Source organism: Sminthopsis crassicaudata, chromosome 3, assembly GCF_048593235.1.
Source record: "Sminthopsis crassicaudata isolate SCR6 chromosome 3, ASM4859323v1, whole genome shotgun sequence".
NCBI lineage: Eukaryota > Metazoa > Chordata > Mammalia > Dasyuromorphia > Dasyuridae > Sminthopsis > Sminthopsis crassicaudata.
This window is the reverse complement of record NC_133619.1, coordinates 287,214,864-287,237,076: the sequence shown is the minus strand read 5'-3', so window position 1 is coordinate 287,237,076 and position 22,213 is coordinate 287,214,864. Positions and strand designations below refer to the sequence as shown.

Sequence of the window (22,213 nt, the reverse complement as noted above, 5' to 3'; positions counted from 1 at the left end):
AACTCATATAACATGCAAATAGATATGTAATACAAGATATATATAGTGTAAACAGAAATTATTATTAGAAGAAAGATTGTGAGCTAAACATTGGACTGGACTGGGAAAGTTCTACTGTAGAAGGACTTTGGATGAATTTTGAAGGAGGTAAGGAGAGCTAGAAGGCAGAAATTAAAATAAAGAACACTTCATAAATGAAGTCATGTGTGTATGGAACAAGTAATACAAGGTAACTAAATCACAAGAGTTATAAACTGAGGAGTAAAATATAAGAAGACTAGAAAACTACAAAGGGGGTCCCAGTTTGGCAGGGCAATCATTACATTTTTTAATACTTAGCTATTGAAATTAGTACTTGAGTAGGGAGATTGACATATTCTAATCTGCAGCATGGAAATATCGGAATCATTTCGATGAGATTAATGTCTGATTTGATGAAATAGGTTTTTAACAATACAGATACCAAGATATATGGGGAAGGATCAGATTTTCACTGACTTGCAGAAAACTGGATGAGAAAAGAATCAGAGAATGGGAGAGTAAGGGCAGAAATGAATATGGAAACTCTTAATTGCATGCCTAGTAGAGTCCACAACTAACTCTGAATGATCCTCAAAGAAAGTCACAGTTAATGTTTTCCTGTCTGCAAAGAATTATAAAAGGGACACAGAAATAAAACACAAATATAGAAGATAATCCAGAGGTCAGGCAGTTTACTTATTCTTGCATTTCTCTTGCCAACTTTAAAGAACTCTTTCAGGTCTTCTTGACTTTCTTCATTGGTGGTGTTACTCTATGTGGGCATTTTCTTTATGACTTTTTCTTCCCCCATGGCTGGTTATCATTGACAAGTATAGTGTCAATCCTGGTGACCCCTGCATACAGTTGACAGTAAAAAAAAGATGATTCAAGAATCAGTCTGCTTCACAACTGAGATGTTGATATAAAGAATGGTGAATAGTATGAGGGCAGGAGCATATTGAAATGTCATTACTGAAAGCTAAAAATGAAAAATATCTTTGCTTGGAGCTGCCTCATATCCATTCTCAGAACTGAGTAAAGGTGTTATTTTGATCAACATTTGAACTCAACAAAGATATCATTTCTTGAATGTGGCAGCAATCATTTGGGACACAAGAAGCACATATTAAACAGGCCAAACAATTTAGAATTTAAGGCCTAAGTCAATTGAGACATTACTTTAGCTCTTGCAGGAAAATATCTTTGTGGATATCATTTTAAACATTTTCTCCAGAGCATTAGAACTGATGATGATTTTCTACCAGTTATGCTAAGCACAGCTTCCAAAAAGTTTTTTGAGGAGCTATCTTTTCTAAGAGGAGTGAGATCAATGTAGTCTTAGCCAAAGAGCCATTGCCTATAAGAACTTTGGTCCTAGAGCTAGGACTTGCTGGAAGGGAAACTCCAAAAATCAAGGGCTTATGTAACTTTCTTTGCAGTGTTCTAGGCATGCCTTGGGAGATGCTGTTAGAATTAGAAGAAATGGTCCCATATTGATGTATATTCCTTCATTCCTGAGTAGTGATGTTTGTCCAATGATCCTGGTATTTTGGAAATGTGTTCTGATGATCAAGTCCTAGAATTTGGAGGAAATGTTAACTGATAATTAGGCTTTGGTGTACATTGGCCTGGTAGATTGGCATGGTGTTGGAGATTTCTGATTGAATAAAGGCATGGTCATTTGGCCTAAGGTTGATGGTATGACACTCAATAGTCCAGGCCTACTGATGATACAACCAAGGGATCCAGGCTTTTTGGAGATGTTGTCTTTGAGATAGTTTTCAAAACAGTCTCTTCCTGCTAGGCAAGAATTTGTGTTGATATATTCCATCAATAAAAATTGACTTAAAAGTAATTCAGGAATCTGGGACCTTTGGAAAAGGTTGATAGTTCAAGCCTAGTGGAAATGCAAATGAGTGATTAAGACTTGGGGGAGATTTAGTTTAGCAGTACAGAAAATGAGAAACCAAATCATGGTGCCTTGAACTTGATGAAATTCTGATCTGTTCATTAGAAACTAATTAATATCTGGTCCACATTTGGTCCAGCAAGTGGGCAGTGCCTCATGATGAAATCTCATGATTTAGGTCTGCTGAAACCCCAACGTCATCACAGTGATTGGCATCTGATAGATATACATCATGGGGGTCAGAAGATAGTAATGATCCAAATATGTCCTTAGACTTATCAGATTTCCGTGGAATAACTGTCATGTTGTCGGCATATGGAGGAAGCATAGAAGCAACCTCACCACAGTAGTCTGAGCATGGTGAATAAGCTGTGCCTTTAGCTGGAAATTCAGGGCCTAGTAATGGTAAAGCTTTTGTCCTGGCCTGGAGTTGGGGATTTGATGATGGTATAACCATGACTCTTCCATGTGAGGATAGTGTTGATGTACGTTTAATCCACTGGTAGGGGCAAAATGAACATGGAATTGTGACCTTGGTATAGAGATTGGTTTGTAACGAAGGTACAGCCCTGGATCTGGGGTAAAGATGAGAATGTGATGGAGTAAAACCTGAAGTCTTCATCCAGGGACTCAGATTTGAAGCTGTCATAGCTGTAGCCCTGTACCAATGGTCAAGACATGGCAATGATGTTACTATAGCTCTGTGCCAATGATTCAGGTGAGGTGTTTCCCGGATCCAGGGTTTACCACTTAGGAAAGCTGAGGTCTGTTGATTATGGCATGCTAATGATTCAACCATGGCACCATCCTGGGATGAGGGATAAAGTGGCACCTCAAACCAGTGATCAGAGATTGGTGGTGTTGTGGAATATTGGTTGAATTGGTAGTGCGAAACTTTGGGATTCTGGTCAGAGGTCAAAGAATTTTCTCCCCAGGAGTCAGGCTGCAACAGAATTTGAACCTTTTGGTCAGGTCTGAGTAGAGGTGTTACACATTGTTCTAGGGATGGTAATGACATAGGAATTCCTTTAGTCTTGTACTCATGATAAATTGAAGGCAAAACTGTGGCCATATAATGATGCTTATGGGGTGAGGGTGGTTTAGTCATCTTCCACTTGTCAAGATAAGGTAACAGCACAGCCACTTTCTCATTATCAGAGTCAGGCAGATGCCCAGTTGTTTCCTTGTTTTTCTGGTACTGTGTGGGTACAGGTGTGATCCTTCGATCTGAAAGGGGTAATGACTTGGTTTTTGCCTGATTAAAGTAGAGTGTCTGCTCATCTCTGGACCACTGGTCTTCTTCCCGTGATGATAAAATCCGATGCTGGGAACATGATAAACTTGATTGGACCTTTGGGTGAAGGTCTTTTGCAGGGAACTGGGCCTCAACTGTTAATGAAAAGACTATGTGAGAGAGGATAAAGAACCAAACTAAAAATATAGCCTATATGGGAAAAAGAACTGTGGAATATGTGGGAGAGTACAATAGAGATGCATTTTGTATTTGTACAATAATTTAAAGTTATTGAAGTACTTTCACAAGCATTACTCATGTGATCCATATGACAAGCCTATGAGATAGTCATGGCAGGTGTTATTATGCCCATTTGACATGTGAGAAAACTGACACAAAGAAGTTAAAACAACTTGAGTCATAGATAATCAATTGTGAAGGCAACAATTTAGGAGAACTAATATTCACAGAGGTCAACCTGACTGAGCTCATGATTCAGAGATGGGATTAGAACCCATATTTTTCTATTACTAGAATAGAGAGCTTTCTGATTTTCAGGATCCTTACAAGACTCAGGATCTTATGGATGAACGTCATAAAAAGAGTACACATTTTTAATAAGGAAAATGCATTATGGCATTCATAAGAATAGTGGGCAAGAGTAGGGAGTGATATAAGGGGGGCCCCCATTTAAGATGTCTGAAAACCAGAATTCTCACCTTTTGGAAAAAGTCTCTGTTTTCTCCCCATTCACCTCTTGAAAGGTTTTCCTTGAGAAAATAATATATTAACAAACTTCAGAGTTATTATTATCCCTAGAAGTGATAATTAAATAATAAAATGTATTTACAAAGCTTACAAAAAGCTTTGGCCAGCCTGAGATATTTTCTTTCAAACTTATTCTACATTGCCAGTGTTAATGTCAATATATTTATGTAGTTTAAATATCGCCTCAGTTTTGACAAACATTTCATAAGTAAAAAGAATTAAGGAAGCTAGTCATTGGGCTGTGCTGCACTGATATATATTGCTCCTTAACTTTACTATAATTCATTCTACAAAACATAAGTGATAAACTGTTTTACATGGAGAACTGTTATGTAGGAGAAAAGAATAATTACCTGAAGGAATTTAGGAAGAACTAAAGCCTTAAGTATATGAATAAGGCTATAAATAAGTTTAAAATAATCAGGCTGTGAATTCAAGTAGTACTTTCTTAGGGGCCCTTTTCTCATTCCCCCATCATCAATTACACAAAACTTATTCCATGATTTTTTATTTAGTTTTACAAAATCACCTCAACTTAGGATAACCCAAACCCTCAACTACATTTTTTTTTTAATTCTTAAAGTACAATGAAATGAAATTTAAAATTATTTGTGAATAATTGTGTGGTATTAACTAAGATAATTAGAATCTGAATAGGGTATAATACACAGCCAAGCCCAAGAAGTACTAGTCTCAGCCTCTTCCAAATTCAGCTCCTTCCCCCAGTAAGTACTCAGAAAAGTTTCATTTGACTTTAAAGACTTTAGAGCTATGATGTCAGCATTTTTGCTAAGTTTTTCCAACATACTTCTTTGTAAAAACTTAAAAACAAAACACATCAAACAAAATTCTGCAGGTGAAATTAACAAAATACATTGGGTCATTTTTGCAGCATAAGGCAGATTAGGAAGATTAAAAAAAAGTTTGCAGATAGTAGAATGGGGAAATGCCTGAAACCATAGCATGGAAGAAAAAGTACTCACTGTGAGCTGTGGAGTGGTAGCAGTGAGATAAATCAAGCACCTGGGGAAGTTAAAGGGACTTAATGCTTATTCAGGAAGAGATCTAAAGGATCCCCTGTACTAGGAATGTGTCATGTGGAAACTCTGTTGTCCTTTTTCCAAAATCTAGTTGCAGTTCCAGGGAAGAGAAGAATGATTGTAGTCACAAGGTAGAGTAGGAACCTTATCTGGGTAAGGACCACAGTGCAAATCAGAACTGCAATCAGATCTCTCCTCCAGTCATATTACTTTGGAAGTACTGAAAACTTGTAAGTATCTACTAAGTTTTGAGAGAAATAGAAACTCATTAAAAACCAAACTCAGGTTAGATATCCTTTATACCCTTGGTGTGAACTCTAAGATAAAAGACCAAAGCCAAGATATAGACTGGAAAAATAAAGACACAAGAAAGAACCTCACCATAAAAAGCTACTTTGATGACAGAGAAGATCAAGCCACAAAGACAGAAGACAATACTTGAAAATATCTACAAACAAAACCTCAAAGAAATATAAAACGTTGGCTCAAGCCCAACAAAATTCCTAGAAAAGCTAAAGAGATTTTTAAAAGAACAAAAAATGTTTAAAATTTTTTTAAAGATTATTAGAGGAAAATTAGACAAATAAATGAGAGAAATTTAAGAGAATGATGAAAATAAATAAATGGCATGGTAAAAGAGATACAAATATACTGAAGGAAATGACTCCTTAAAAAATCAGAATGGACCAAATGCCAAAAGTAGTACAAAAGCTCATTGAATTATGTCCTTAAAAATTACACTGGAGTATGGGGAGGAAACAAGGAAAGATAATTTAAGAATTACTGGGCCACTTGAAAGTTATTTTATTAAAAAAGATCCTACATTTCATCTTTCAACAAATTATAAAAGAAAAAGGCTCAGATATCTTAAAACCAGAAAACAAAGTAGATTCTGAAGGAATCTACCAATCATATCCTAAAGAAATTCCCAAATGAAAACTTCCAAGAACACAACCAAATTCTAAAGCTCCAGATTAAAGACAAAATACTGAAAACATCCAAAACGAAAGAATTAAAATATCATGGACCCACAGTTAAGGTTAAGTGAGATTTAGTGTCTAACATCATAAAAAGAAAAGACTTGAAATATGATAGTCTGGAAGGCAAAAGGAACTAGGCTTAAAACAAACACTAAATTACTAAAAACAAACAAAAAAACAACTGAGATAATCCCCACATGGGAAAAATGAATATTTAGTAAAATAGAAAAAAATCAAACATTCCGATGAAAAGAACAAAACTAAATAGAAAGTTTAATGTAAATACACAAGACTCAAGAGAAACATAAAAAAAATAATAGAAAGACACTGATGGTAGACCATAAGGGATATATGATTAAGGCAGCTAGGCATCTACCTAGATAGAAGGCAAAAGTTTGAGTCTAGTAGTTGAGATGATTTTGAAAGCAGAATGGAAGGGGAGATGAATACAATGTGAGAAGGGGGAGGAAGAATGGGAAAAATTATTTCACATAAAAGAAATACATTAGAAAGTGTCTTTATAATGGGGAGAAAACAGAATAGAATAGTGATCAATACTTGAACTTCAGTTCAATCTGAACTGGTTCAAGAAAAAAGAACACACACACATATACAATTGGATAAAAAAATTCTATAGTAGAAAGGCAAGGATTAATACTGAGGTAAAGGAATGCTAAGAGGCAAGAGTAGATTAAGGGCAGAAGTTCTCAAGAGAAAAAGACTTTTGAGGAAGAGATATAGTTAGAGAGAGAGACAGAGAGAAAGAGAGAGACAAAGAGAGAGAGAGACAGAGAGAGAGAGACAGAGAGAGAGAGAGAGACAAAGAGAGAGAGAGACAGAGAGAGAGAGAGAGAAAGGGAGAGAGAAGGATAAACAAAAGACAGTGGGATGGAAGAAAAAAAAACATATCAATCACAACTGGGAATGGGAATGGGATGGACTTGCCCATAAGATGGAAGAGAACAATAGAATAGATTTGAAGCCAGAATTTGGCACTGTGTTGTTTAAAAGAAATACACTTTAAACAGTTAAAATAAGGGCCAAGAGGAGGCCTAGCAGACTCTATTATGCTTCAGTTAAAGTAAAAAAAAAAAAGCAATTATGATTTCAGACAAAGCAAAAGCAAAACTAGACCTAATGTAAAAAAGAATATCCATATTATTATAAGGTATTACCTATAGATAATGAGTTATTAGTAATACTACATATATTCACTCATAGGAAATCCACCAAAATTTATGAAGGAAAAGTTAAATAAATGACAGAAGAAAATAGTAAAATTATATTAGTGAGTGACCTCAATTTTTCTCCTTTTCAGTCCTGGATAAATGTAACAACAAAATAAATAAATAAGAAGATGAATAGAATTTTGTTAAAAGTTATATATGATAAGTTCTTTGCAGTATCTTGAACAGGAATAGAAAAGAGTATACCTTTTTCTCAACTTTACATAGAAGCTTTATCAAGATTAACCTTGTTATTAGGGCATAAAAATCTTACAAATTCAGAAAAGCAAAAATATTAAATGAAGCCTTTTTATACCATAGTGTAATAAAAATTACATCCCATAAAAGATCTTTGGAGCATAGATTAAAACTAATTGGAAAATAAATAATTTAATTCTAGAGAATGAACCAGTCAAAGAATAAATCATAGGATCAATCAATTTCACTAAAGATGATTCTATATCAAATTTCATGGAATGCAGCCAAAAGAGTACTTAGAATGAAAATGTTTATCTTTAAATGCTTACATCAATAAAATAGAGAAAGAAAGGATCAACGGATTGGGTATACAACAAAAGAAAGAAGGAAAAAACCTAGGAAAACCAACAAATTAAAAATCACCAATTAAATACCAAAATAGAAATCCTGAAAATCAAAGGAAAGATTAATAAAACTAAGTTAAAAAACATGAAATTAATGAAGAAATACAGACCTGCCTGTATTTAAAAATAGAAATAGATAAATCATTGCCTATTTGATTATAAGAAAGAAGAAAAATAATATCAAAAAGGAAAAGGGCAAATACTACAACAATGAAGATGAAATTAAAACAATTATTAGAAGTTATTTTGCCCAACTATGTGCCAATAAAACCATTAATTTTAATGAAATGGATGAATATTTATAAAAATATAAATTGTCCAGATCAATAGAAAAGGACTAGATGGAATTACAAGTGAATTCTATCAAAAATTTAAAGAACAATTAATTTCAATGCTAAAGAGATGGTGTGGAAAAATAAGGAAAACAGTCCTGCCAAATTCTTTTTATGACATAAATATGATTTTGATGTCTCAAACACAGAGAGCCAAAACAGATAAAGTATAGAGACAATTTTTCTAACAAATACTGATACAAAATTTTAAGTAAAATACTAATAAGAAGATTATAGAAATAAATCAAAGATAGTACATTATGAGCAAGAATGCATAGCTGTCTTAAAATTACAAAAATTATTAACATATTTGACCATATAAGTAATAAAAGTAATAAAAATCATTATTATATCAATGCAGAAAGAGTTTTTTAAAAAGGCATTCCATCTCTTTATTTTTTAATTCAATAAGCAGCAATAGTATATTTGTCACTTTAATGTAATATAGTAAAATGATTTATGAATGTCGGCAGTGAATGGTGGCAGCAATAGTTGGAGAAAATTGATGGTTAAACTATCACAGACAATCCTTATACTAATGATCCATCAAGAAATAAAAACTCATAGCTGTGAGGAAGACCCAAATCAAAAAGTATTCTATAGGGTTATTGGCTCATTTGTTCATGTTGAACAGTATGTATGAGGAACATCAAGTAATGCATCGTAATACAATATTTAAGTTTTTACTTTGTGTCCTTTGATACATTAAAGCAAACACATCAACTTCAAATGTGAGGGGAAAATATGATATTCAACAGATTTCTATTTTTCTGCAATACTTTAACTCATTCATTTATTAAAGTTTTAAGAAATGTCAGACATGAGTTTGCATGATGCAGACTATAGCAACCTAGAGTTACATTTTCATGTCTTCATCTACAGCACTTCTGGTTTGTTCCATTTCGTGTACTTGGTCTTTTTCATTGATGTAGTAATTTTGAATTTTGTTCTTTTACTGCTGAAGTTCATATTCAATGAAAAAGTAGATTCTGCATCTATGCCTTCCTTTTATGAATCATAGTTAATCATTTTCACATCAAGTAATGATTTGATAGTTTTTAAAATTTCTTTTCATTCATCTATGTGATGTCATGAAGCTCTTTGAAATTGATGTTTTGCTATTGTTAAAAGCTAATAGTACTGCCATTTGATATATTGTCACCATGGTCACACAGGGTTTATACAAATAATTCATTTTAACTTCACTTGTTACAAAGATAATGTAATCAAAACGGCTTATTTCCACTGAGATGTTGGGATAAAATAATTTAGTCATCTATATAATTTTTCCAGTTACTGAGGGATAGCAAATATAGAGGAAGGAGACTGAGTAAGAGATCATGTACCAGGATGTAGGTAGGACATATATTTGAAAAATAATTCCCAAGTTGAATACAAAAATCCTAATTTTTTATAAAATTGCTGAATTTGTTAAGATAAAGCATTGACATTCATTTCTGTATGTTTGTTTGATTGGAGTTTTCTTGTAGCTTCATATTCATGGGCTAGCTTTAATTTATGGATCATGGCTTTTTTAGAACCCATAATATAGATAAGTCATGAATTAAACATTTGGCCAATAGTCTGGCACGCAACTTTAAAAAAACATCTTTATCCATCAGCATATTTGAAAACAACAATGAAGCTGACAAGCTTGTTTTCCACTTTATTTTCAGTCATTTCTTTGGCCGATTTCTTTTCCTGTGGATTGTCATAGTATTAGACGGTAGTTCAGGTGCAAACTGTTTTGGATTCTTTATACTTTACTACTGATATAAGTCTTATTCAGGGCACTCATTGATCACCATTCAAAACAGTGTTGTTAAGTTAGGAAAATTTACCATGAACCTCAAAAAATGATTCTACAAATTGATGGCATATTTTTCCTGAGAAAGATTACCAGATATTCTAAGAACCTTATCATGAATATGGCTCTGTAGTTCTTGAATCATGTGAGATGAACCATTTGACACAGCACAAAGCAAGATGTACATATTTCCCATGTCACTTATTTTCTGATATTAAGATAACATTGTGATATTCTGCAAGTAGGAATTGTAAATGATCTGCCACCATTCACTGCCGACATTCATAAATCATTTTACTATATGAATTAGGATAGAAATATTTTCTACATTGCATTTCTTTAACTTTAAATCTACCTTGGTACTTTCCCACATATTGCAAATGGGTTTGATTCTTGTAATACAGTTGAAGTTTTTTGTTTGTAATACTCCACTATTTCAGTAAAAAAAAGACAACTCAAAAATTTCTGGGTAAAACTTAAAAGGGGAATTTTTTTTCTCATACATACTGTTCAACATGAACAAATGAGCCAATAACCCTATAGAATACTTTTTGATTTGGGTCTTCCTCACAGCTATGAGTTTTTATTTCTTGATGGATCATTAGTATAAGGATTGTCTGTGATAGTTTAACCATCAATTTTCTCCATATATCCAATACTAGGTTCTCCTATTTCCATAAGTAGTTCATATCTATACCATGTTATCCATACTGAAGGTGAGCATCTGTCATTTTTTAAAATTGTGTTTTGAGGTACTTTTATAAATAGTCTTCCTCTTTACTATATTCTTCCCAATACCTATGATAAATAATCAATACTTGTTCTCCAGAGTCCAGAATTCTCTTGTGCAAATGGCATACATGATTTTCCAAAAAACGTTTAGTCTCTGTGAAAGTCTTTCACAGCTATGAGTTTTTATTTCTTGATGGATCATTAGTATAAGAATTGTCTGTGATAGTTTAACCATCAATTTTCTCCATATATCCAATATTAGGTTCTCCTATTTCCATAAGTAGTTCATTCATATCTATACCACGTTATTCATACTGAAGGTGAGCATCTGTCAGTTCTTAAAATTTGTGTTTTGAGGTACTTTTATAAATAGTCTTCCTCTTTACTATTTTCTTCCCAATACCTATAATAAATAATCAATACTTGTTCTCCAGAGTCCAGAATTCTCTTGTGCAAATGGCATACATGATTTTTCAAAAAATGTTTAGTCTCTGTGAAAGACTTTCACCAAGAGGTTCAGGATAGACCACATAGAGTGATCATACCAAGCTATTTTTTCAACATAATCCAATATAAAAACAGTTTTAATTGTTAAGAGGTTTTTTCAGAGACTTTGTGGGAGGAGTTTAATATTGAAATCTGTCTGGAGAGACAAGTCAAGGGGAGGGGAATGGGAAATTTTGGACCTGACTGGGGCTGTTAACTTGGTTTCCTCCTAATGGTGCTGCCTTGGAGGCTCTAGACTCATGAGTGAGAAGGTTGGGAGGGAAACTTTTGGGGCAGGGGAAGAGGTCCAGCACCACAAAAGGAAGCAGGCAGGCAGCAGCCCACTGGGGAACCCTCCCCAAGAGCCTTCCATTCACCAGGCCTCCACTGTGGATCTAGACAATGGACTAGATATGGATCTTCACTGTCTGAGGATGCTCTCCCATGAGGAGAGGAGGTAGAAGCTTTTCTTAAAATAAAATTAGAAGTATCTCTCTAAAACAAAAAAATAAACATTATCTATAATAAGGATAAAGTAGAAGCATTTTAAATAAGAACAGGGATGAAACAAGCTTGTCTATTATCATCATTATTATTGAATATAGTACAGTGGTACCTTGGTATTCACTATTAATTGGTCCAGAAGACACAGAGTGACAAAAAGACTAAGTACCAAATGATTTTTCCCATAAGGACGATGCCTCCAGTGCGCTACCCCTAACCATTCTTCTCCACTCAATTCCACAAAGGAGCAAGTGAGGCTGTGAAGAAACAAGCCAGCCCAGCCAATCCAACTCAGTCTAGCTAGGCACGTACCTCCCCCTTCCTAACCCAACTTACTTTCTGAGAGAAATCTAGTTCTTTATACTCTTTTCCCCCTACACACTGTCCAAAGCCAAAACTATTAAATAATTACTTTATATATAGAGAAAAAATAATAGCAAAAGTCATCTGAAGAAATAAAATGTCAAGGAAATCAGTGGGAGAAAGATGTGAAAGAAGGGGGTATCTAACAATACCAGTTCTCACTATATATTATTACTTTGTAGTTGATAATCATGAAAACAATTTGGTACTGGAGAAGAGTTAGAGGAGTTGTTCAGTGAAACAGATTAAGCATATACTTTTTGTTTATCAAAGCTTTTTATTTTCAAAACATATGCATGGATAATTCTTCAACATTAACCCTTGCAAAACCCTCTAATTTTCTACCCCTTTCCCCACGCCCTCCCCTGGATGGCAAGTAGTCCAATATATGTTAAACTTGGTAGAAATATATGTTAAATCCAATATATGCATATATTTACACAATTATTGTAAAGCACAAGAAAAAAAGCAAAATAAAATGCAAGCAAGCAACAACAAAAAAAGTGAAAATGCTATATTGTGAACCACACTCATTTCCCATAGTTCTCTCTCTGGGTGTATCTGATTCTCTGAACACCTGGAACTGATTTGAATCATCTCATTTTTGAAGAGAGCCACGTCCATCAGAATTGATCACTGTATAGTCTTGTTGCCATGTATAATGATGATCTGGTTCTGTTCATTTCACTCAGCATCATTTCATGTAAGTTTCTCCAGGCCTCTCTGAATTCATTCTGTCGGTTGTTTCTTACAGAATGATAAATTCCATAACACTCCATATGCCATAACTTATTCAGCCATTCTCCAACTGTTCAGTTTCCAGTTTCTTGCCACTACAAAAAAGGGCTGCCACAAACATTTTTGCAAGGCACATACTTTATAGAAGCAAATGAGCATAGTAGCCTAGTATTTGATAAATCCAAAGATCCCAGTGACTGGGACAAGAACTTACTATTTGACAAAATTTACCTGGAAAAGTGGAAAGTAATGTGGTAGAATCTAGGGATAGATCAGTATCTCTCACCATACATACCAAGTTCAAAATAAGTATGTGATTTAGACATAATGGAGGAATCTACTAGGAGAAGCATGGAAGAAATTACCTGTGTAAGATCCATGGATAGGGGAAGACTGTATGGTCAAACAAAAAAACTGATTTTCAAAGAAGGTAAAATAGGCAATTTTGATTACATAAAATTAAAACTCTTTGTACGAACAAGAACAAAGCAGTCAAAATTAGAAGAAAAGCAAAAAACTGGAAAAAATTGCAGTGGGGTTTGTCTGACAAAGACTTCATTTCTCAAATATATAAAGAACTGAGCAGTTTCCAACTGACAATCAAAGGATATGAACAGGCAGTTTTCAGAAGAAACAAAGTTATATGCATACATATACACACACATACATATATATATATATAAACATATATAATCATGTGAAAAATACTTTAAATCATCAATAATATTACAGAAATGCAATTAAAACAATAGTGAGATACCAACTCATACCATTAGATTGACTAAAATGACAGAAAATGAAAATGACAATACTGGAGAGGATGTCAAAAAATAGACAAAACTAATGTGTAAAATTAGTTATCCAAAAATATTTTGGGACTATGTCCAAAGGGCTATAAAATCAGGTGCATCATTTGAATTAGTACACTACTAGGCCTATTTTCTATGGAGAGTAAAGGAAAAGGAAAATTATCCATAGGGACAAAATATAGTAGCATTTTTTGTGGTATCAAAGAATTAGAAATCAAGGGGATGTCCATTAGCTGAGGAATGGGCAAACAATTTATATCATAGTATATATAGAATATTACAGTACAATAGTATGTTATATAACAATATACTTTGTAACAAGAGTATAGCTTTAGAAAAAGCTGTGATGACATATGAAATGATACAAAGTGAAGTGACCAAAATCAAGAGTAATCAACTATTAAAGGCTTAGAAATTTTGATCAATTCAATTTCTACCACAACTTCAATGGACTCATGATGTAAAATGCCATCCTCTCCCAGATAGAGAATTAATGGACTCAAAAGTGCAGAATGAAGCATATTTTTTCTTTTATTTTTCTTGGTTTTCCCTTCAGAATATGACTAATTCAGAAATGTTTTACATAACCATATATTATATAATGGCCATCATATGTCTTGTCTTCTCAATGGATAGCTTGTTTGTCTGTTGTTTCCCTTTCATGTTAGATTGGGTTTCATGAGGACAGGGATTATTTTTTTGCCTTTCTTTTTATTCCCAGTATTTAACAGAGGGTCCAGCAAATATGATTGGACACTTAATAAATGCTCACTGATTAACTGACCAAAAGTTTAGATGAGCAGTAGAGGAGAGATATATACATAGTATACATTTTTTAGAGATTGGGAAGACTTGGGTATATTTGTAGGTAGGCAAAGGATTCATTACCTCATGAGAGATAAAGATTAGAGAGAGGGGATGATAGTTGAGGTAATGTGCTGATGAGGGTGAGAAGGGAACGGGATGAAAGTCACATGGAGAGTGGTTGGCTTTAGCAAAAGAGAAAGGCCTCATTAGAAACTGGAATGAAAGAGACACAGAAAAAAAGGATGCTATCACTGGGGAGTGTGATAAGAGGAAGGGTAGCAAGGCCCTGAGTGAGTGAAAGTTCTAGAGAAAGCTTGAATACAGAAGTTTGGGAACAGTTGCTATGACAAGTGGAATAAAGAATCAATTAGAGAGAAGCAGAAAAATTTCCAAATAATAATGAAGGCTTGGTTGAGATGAGATAACATCAATTTGTAATGAATCCAGACAACACTAATTTGTGACTTCCTCCACTTCCATGAGTAGGACTGAGAAAGATGATGGGAGGGATCTAGGGCTGGGGCATGGTAAACTCTGAGTAGCAACTAGACTAAGGAAGGGAAGAATATATTTGAGAGATTTGTCATGATGAAGTGGTTCAATGAGGGGTTGAGATTGGAAAGAGGAAACTATGGCCAGAGGAGGAATGATAGCTTCGGAAAGTCCTGAAGGAATTAGGAATTACAATAAGTTAATGAAATATTAGATTAGTTGTTTAAAAAAAACAACTTGAGATGGAATGATAAAAATTTTTATTAGAAAAAGGAATTTTGGAGTTTTTGAAGTAAAGTAATGACAATAGTAAGATCAAGTATATGACCACTTGTACAGTTGTTGTGTGGTTGAAATACAGTGGAAGAGTAGATCATGGGATCTGGAAAGATTGAGGAAACTGCAAAATTGGAATATCTGTAAAGTTCGAGCTAGCTCCGTGAAGGGCTGAGAATCAGCCAAAGTCAGGATAAGCAAAAGCCCATGCCCCACACTGGGCGCCAAAATGTGATGTTCTGTTGTCTCTAAATTGTGATCATTCTCTTGGGGGCAGATTTCTTGGGGGAGCTTCTGGAACGCAGTCTTGGATTTAGTTCTGTTCAATTATTCCAAAATGCAACTAGGAGTTAAAGTCCAGATCCTATATTGTGTCCTTCAAAGTCTTGTATCTTTTCCTGTCAGAATGTCTCCAGCCAGCTTCAGTTTCTAGTTCCCTCTGAATCCAAAGCCTCCAGACAGCACGAAGGTAGATGTGGGAATGAATCAGACTCTGAATCTCCTAGACTGTGGGAATCAGATTCTGCCTCCGAGAGTGTGGGATTGTGGGTTTCCCAGAATTCAATGCTAGATGTGAATCTCCTGGAAGTCCATGAGCAGGCTTTTCCTTTAGACTTGTGAATCTGCTGGACTTGTGAATCCACTGAATCCTCGCTCTGAATCTCCTTGAGCTTCCCTGAAATTCTCCTGGGAAGTCTTCTCCTTGATCCAATCCAGACTTCCAGAGAGTGGGCTTGTGTGAACCAATGAGTGAGCTCCTTTAAAGGTGTGAACTTAGTGTATAAGTACCTTGTAAGTTATAAGTTCTTAACAGATATCTAAAGGAAAACCAACATTTATACTGAAGACCCCAAGAATCTAAGGACAGCAGTTGGTGTGAGAAAGTCTCCTAAGTCTACCACAATATAATAAAAAAGGAGGGATAATATTTCTGAGGGAGTTGAATAAATAATTTGAATAATGTGAAACCTTTAAGAGGAAGGGATTGCCAAAAATGAATAGTGGGAGTCTGAAAGCAGTAGTAGAGATCCAGAAGTATTCTAGAGAATGTGACAATAACATCTTCAAATGAATAATGATGAACTGTAAAACAACAAGCAAGAAAGAAGTCTAAAATAGAACAAAGAGTGTTCATTTTTGAGTGGGAGTTCTAGAAGCACAATGGAAGGGACAGTCAGGGTTCGATATTAAGGATCTATGACTAAGGTAGATAGCAATGAAGGAACAAAAACAGATGTTGAGAAAGACGTTATGGCCAGGGAAGCAGGAACAAATCTTGGTTATGTTTTTGGTGTTAATAGGATAGGAGGATAAATATCTGAGATATAACACTAAGATTTCCAAAGTGCTTGATATATGTTGTCTAGTGAACAGATGATATTATTATCATATTTTATAAATGAGGACATTGCAGTGCTTGTGACTGAGGTAGGATCTGAGATTATACTTGCCATATCTCCAAGTACAGCAATCTATCCATTAGGCCACTATAAGTCTAGCTTAGCTTCCTAGTTTCTTTCTCTTTTGAAGAGAATACATGAGACTAGAGATATCAAATTTGAGGCCTGCAAGAGGTTTGTAAAAATAATAAAAAAAGTGATTGGGAAATGTTTAACAAAATAAAAAATCAATAGAAACTAAATGTTAATTTGTGATTTTCTAATTCCACATGTGGCCAGTTATTTGAGTTTGACATCAATTCTTTTAGACAGTATCCTTTGTAAATGTCTTAATGTATGTATGTCATAATGATTATCTCCATAGCAAGAAGCATAATGTCATGATCAGTGTAGTAGAAAGATAATCCCTATGTTTTACATAAAGAAATGAACAGTCAGATTTCTTTTTCTGTTAGAAATAGAATCTGCATATCTGGCTTTGGATTTGGGAAATATACTCTCTAGGAAGCCTATATATAAATATTCTCTTTGCTTCTTCTCTACCACAGACAGAAGTTTAAATAAATTTCATTTATTTATCTATCTTTCAAGTAAAGCATCAGTCCCCTTAAAGCAGGTCATACCATGTCCATCCCAATTTATGAGCTTCTGGAACCAAAAAAACAATAAAGAGAGTTGTAGTTATGGGTTATCACAAGGTATTTCATCAACCACCTGCAACTTAAACACTTTTAATAGTAAGGTTTCCCCTCCCTGAGAAATCCATTATTGTGAGGAAACTATCAAAATGTTGAGTCATTCAAACAAAATATCTGCTTGCCCCCAACAGTTGGAAGAGTGTTTTGGGAAGTGAGGCAGAGGGGAATCCAGGGATTACCTTGGAAACTTCAGCAATGGATAGAATATAGAAAAGAAAAGGTAGGTGTTTAAAGAAATGGGCAGCTAATTTGTGCAATATAGTGTGTAAGAAGAACTTAAAATCAAATCCAGTATTAGACATTTACTAGATATGTGATCCTTCGTAAATCACTTAATTCTGATTGCCTCAGTTGCCTTATTTGTAAAATAAGCTAGAAAATGAAATGACAAGCCACTCCAGTATCCTTCCCAACAAAATCTTAAATGGAATCATGGAATCAGGCATGACCAAATTGACTCCATTATGATAAAATTCAGTGAAATGTGAATTAACTGACCACAATTGGTTTGAAGAAGTTGGCACAATTTTAAACTATCTTTTAAAATTTGAATTCCCTGATAATGTTTGTTTGCTTCAGAAAACAGAGCTATAAGGAAGTTAAATGACAGATTGCATAGTACATAGTACATAGTACAGAGCATTGAACTTAAGAGACAGGGAAACTTGTATCTGACTCATGACCAGACAAGCTCTGCAATCTACTCTTTCAACTTGAACGACCTCATATGGAAAAAGGAGACATAACATCAACTTCAAGACTAGTAAGAATCAAATGATATCAGTGGCAGATCTGGAATTTACACCTAGACATTTTGATAACTAATCTGTTGCTTTTTCATTCTACAAAAGCCATCTCTTGAATCAAAGGTTATCAGACTTTGGTAACTTCTTGAAATGAAGCACCCCTTAATTCCTTAGGAAAATGTATCCTCATTTTCACCCCAGCCTTCCAGTCCTTGCCTACAATGATCTTACTATCAAACAATTCAGCAAGCACCAAAGGTGAGGAGAGCCATGATCCAAATATATGTTAACAGAGCCATTGTCTTACATGGAATAGGTAATTAGCCTTAAGTGCTCTGCATTCTCAGATTCAAGTACACCTATTCAGAGTTTCAGTTCTCTACACATAATCACCCATTCCATTTGTTTGTTGCTTCCTTCTACACATAATCACCCATTCCATTTGTTTATTGCTTCCTTTTAAGTTTCTGGAAGTCAAGTACTGTCCCTCTTTTGCATTTGTATCTCTGCTCTTTACCACAGAGCTCCATAATTTTGATAATTTCTTAGTTATATAATGCTGGAGAAACTGAGCAAGATAGAGATTAAAGGGTATTTAATAATTTATTAAATGGAGAGATTTTGGGACCAGATGGATCCATGGTTTAGTCCCAGGACTGAATGAGATTATCTTCTCTAAGAATCCAACAAATAATGAGAATTCTTAATGATCTATATATACACATGACTCAGACTCAGGGGGGAGACTGAGGTGGAGGAAGAGTTAAGTTGCTGAGAGTGGGAACGTGACTCTGACAGGGGGGGGTGAGCCTCTGGAGATGAGATGACATAATCAGGGGGAGGCACCCCGGAGATGGGGAGAGGCATCTTGATAAAACTGTAGCTGACATCCTGATAGCTTGGGATGGGGAGAGGCATTCTGATATTCTAAAACATAGTATCTTTTATCTTTATCAAATACTCTGATAAAAAAGGAGGGGAGGTTTTACAGTACTGAGAAGTAGGCTAACTTGTAAGGGTTAAAAAGCCTCTAGAAGCAAGGAATATAGTTCAAGGCATGTGGGAGGACCTGAGGGATGAGAGGTTCCGAGGCGCAGGTGAGTCCTATGTGGAGGTGGGGCATAGCCCCATGAGGCAGTGTCTGATTCCAGGTACCACGCCTCCCTCCTTAGTGCTCTCAAAGCCTAGCACACCTCCCTCCTTCTTCTCGGGCCAATCCCATTATGCCAGGTTCCTAAAGGACCCCCACCTTCTTTCCCCCATATCATCAGTGGGGTATAAATATATGCTATCTCAGAATAAAGTTTTCTTTCACTTCACCTCTACCTTCTGGTGGTCTGTCTCTATGGGATCCGGGTTGGTGCCGGAAGACAGGTAAGTATGGCCTAGCCGTGCCATCAACGGACAGGTATTAAGAGTAGCTCTAAGGGGAGCTACCGGGTTAGAGTAGTCCATAAGGGCGTAACATAACTGAGTCAGGACTGGGTCAGGATAATTATGGAAACTGAGAACAATGGAAACTGAGAACTGTGGCATAAGTTATAAGAAGATACTTTTGTCTAGGTTTGTGAATTTCATTAGTTTATGTATATTCTTCTTTCTCCCCAAAGAGGAATTCCCTCTTCCAATGAATATTGCATTTTATTTTGCAATTTAGAGTTTTCTAGAGCTTGCTACTTGTACAAGGAGGGTAAGCAAGTTGTCATCAACTAATTATTGTGTAAGAGGCTAGACTTCAATTAAACCTCTTAGTACTAAAACTACACCACATGATCAAATCAAAAAAATTACTTCTGGGGGAAAGGAATTATATAAAAATATTTATAGCAGCTCTTTTTATGGTGGCAAAGAATTAGAAATTGAAGGGATGAACATCAATTGAGGATCGGGTGAACAAGCTATGGAATACAATTGTTATAGAATACTATTGTGCTGTAAGAAATTATGAGCAGGATCTTTTTAGAAAAATATGAAAATACTTACAAGAACTAATGTAAAATGGAATGAGTAGAACCAGAACACTGAATATAGTAACAGTAATATTATCCAATTATTAACTGTAATTGACTAGCTATACTCAGAAATATAATGATCCAAGACAATTCCTTATAATGAAAAACACTACTACTGGAGAAAGAACTGAATGCCAATCAATGCATACTATTCTTTTTTTTTTTTTTTTTTTGTTAACAACATGACTAATATGGACATATGCTTTCCATGACTGCACATGTATAATATAAAACAAATTGTCTGTTTTTTCAATGAGGAGAAAGGGGAGAGAATTTGGAACTCAAAATGAAAAAAGAAACAATTGTAAATTTTATTTTTACATATAATTGGGAAAATATTTACTTTAAATAAAATGTGAATTAAAAATACTTTTTGAAATTACTGGTCTAAGTTATCTTAGACTACTTTATCCTTCTCAAAGTTTCACAAATTTCCTTTCTATAGGAATTAATTGAAAGCATGTTTTGTAAGCTTTAGGGAAGGGGGCTGCTTATGTCAAGAAATTTGCATAAACATACTGCCACTGAGATGGGTACCTTAAGCACAACTCTGTTGCTCAGCTTCCTCCTTTTTTTTCTTCTTCCACTCTCAAACCTAAGAAAAAGTTCTTGGGGAGCTTTTGTAACCATCCCCTTTATCACTTATCTTGTCTTAGTTTCATAGGGAATCTAATTCAGAATTTCAGAAATAATAAGAAACAATGTATTTCATAATTTTCCAAGATCAGGAACCCAGATTCACTTTTAACTTGTGAATATATATCTTCCATGAAGGGCAAATCAAGTTCTGATAAATAAACAACAGGGATATGGTAAGGAAAGAAAAAAAATTATCTAGAAGAATGCTACTTTTCCCCCAAAAGACTAAAAGCTAGGTGTGTGTACTTTCTGACATTATACTAATACTATGCCTCCAGACATCTATGTCCAACTATTATGACACCACAAAGCATCAGCTGACCTTAGCCCATAATAGTACTAATTATATTCAGTGCAGGATAAACTGAGAAATGATCTTGTTTTTGCTGTTATATAAAATATATAATTCTTTTTTATAAACTATATCACATCAATCCTTTCAGAAAAAGATTGTAATTTGGCAAGCATTGAACTCATCCTGAGCTTTTAGAGTCAAACTTGTTTCCAATTCCTTTTAAGGGGACTTTTGTAATCCTCCATCACTAATAAAGAGATTATAGGGAGCTTATGTACATATGTTAGAACTAGAATTATGTGTATGTGAGAGAATTTTTATAGCATTCACTTGTAAAATTGACCATAATATGCTTTACAGAGTGGTGAGGAGACGCAAAAGAGATAAAGTAAAAACATTTGGGTAGCCATCTTATTTTGCAGAGGGTCTTATGAGTCCCTCTCCACAGAACTTTCAAGTTTTGTGTCTGACTTTGCACCCATCTCCTATTCTCCTTTATTTTACCAATCAATGTATACATGATTTCTCGCTTAATTTGTATAAATTCAAGGATTAGTTATACTATCAATAATATATGAGGAAAACAGGCTTTCTATTGGTTAAAACATAATATTAGGGCTTTGCTATTGAAAAATGTAACAAAGTCAGAAAAGATGGCTAAATGGATAAAGAACAATATTACATTTAAGTTAGGAAACAAACTAGTTTATCTTTTTCAAGATCAAATTCATTTGTAAGCTAAGACAAAGAAAATCTTGGCAATATTTTGCCTTATAGTTCTTTGTAAAAGAAGGTTTTTCATCTCCTGCTCAACTACAATAGTCTTTTAATTTTGGCTTTGGCAAAGTTTTTTGTTAGCTGATTGTGGAGGCTATAAGCCCCAAGAAATGACAGGTTCTATTCTCTTTCCTCACATGCATACATGCAAACATTTATACATATCATTTATAGTAACTGGATATGAGAAGATATGAACAGGCCAGAAGATATAAGCTCAGAAGCTCATTATTAGAGAACAATTTGTAAAAGAGGTTGTGAGGCTTGTGTGACTAGCAGTTATAATTAGAAGAAAACAACAACTTACCCAGTGGAGACACCAAGAACCCAGCAGTGTCAGAGAGATTAAATGCACAGCCATCAGACAACCATACCCCTTCACCCTCCCAGGGAAACTGGAAACACAGGGATCAGGTCCAGCAAGAAGAGTACAATGACATCATCAGACATTTATGGTGCCTCACAGTTGGAGGTGCTGGTTTCCCTCACATGTGCATCCACATTTGTATCTGTATAATCT

General features: G+C 34.7%; 1 protein-coding gene and 1 pseudogene across 1 annotated transcript; both read right to left on the bottom strand.

Annotated features, from left to right (window-relative positions):
* Window positions 1-686: 686 nt before the first annotated feature.
* LOC141561388 (uncharacterized) lies at window positions 687-22,091 on the bottom strand. Its single transcript, XM_074300868.1, has 3 exons — window positions 22,001-22,091; window positions 3,884-3,934; window positions 687-3,319 (listed from the first exon to the last, which is right to left on the bottom strand). Exons 2-3 carry the CDS (start codon window positions 3,912-3,914, stop codon window positions 2,085-2,087), a joined length of 1,266 nt encoding a protein of 421 aa, XP_074156969.1. The 5' UTR covers window positions 3,915-3,934; window positions 22,001-22,091; the 3' UTR covers window positions 687-2,084.
* On the bottom strand, window positions 8,927-10,944 carry LOC141562034 (cullin-2-like; annotated as a pseudogene).
* Window positions 22,092-22,213: the final 122 nt, after the last annotated feature.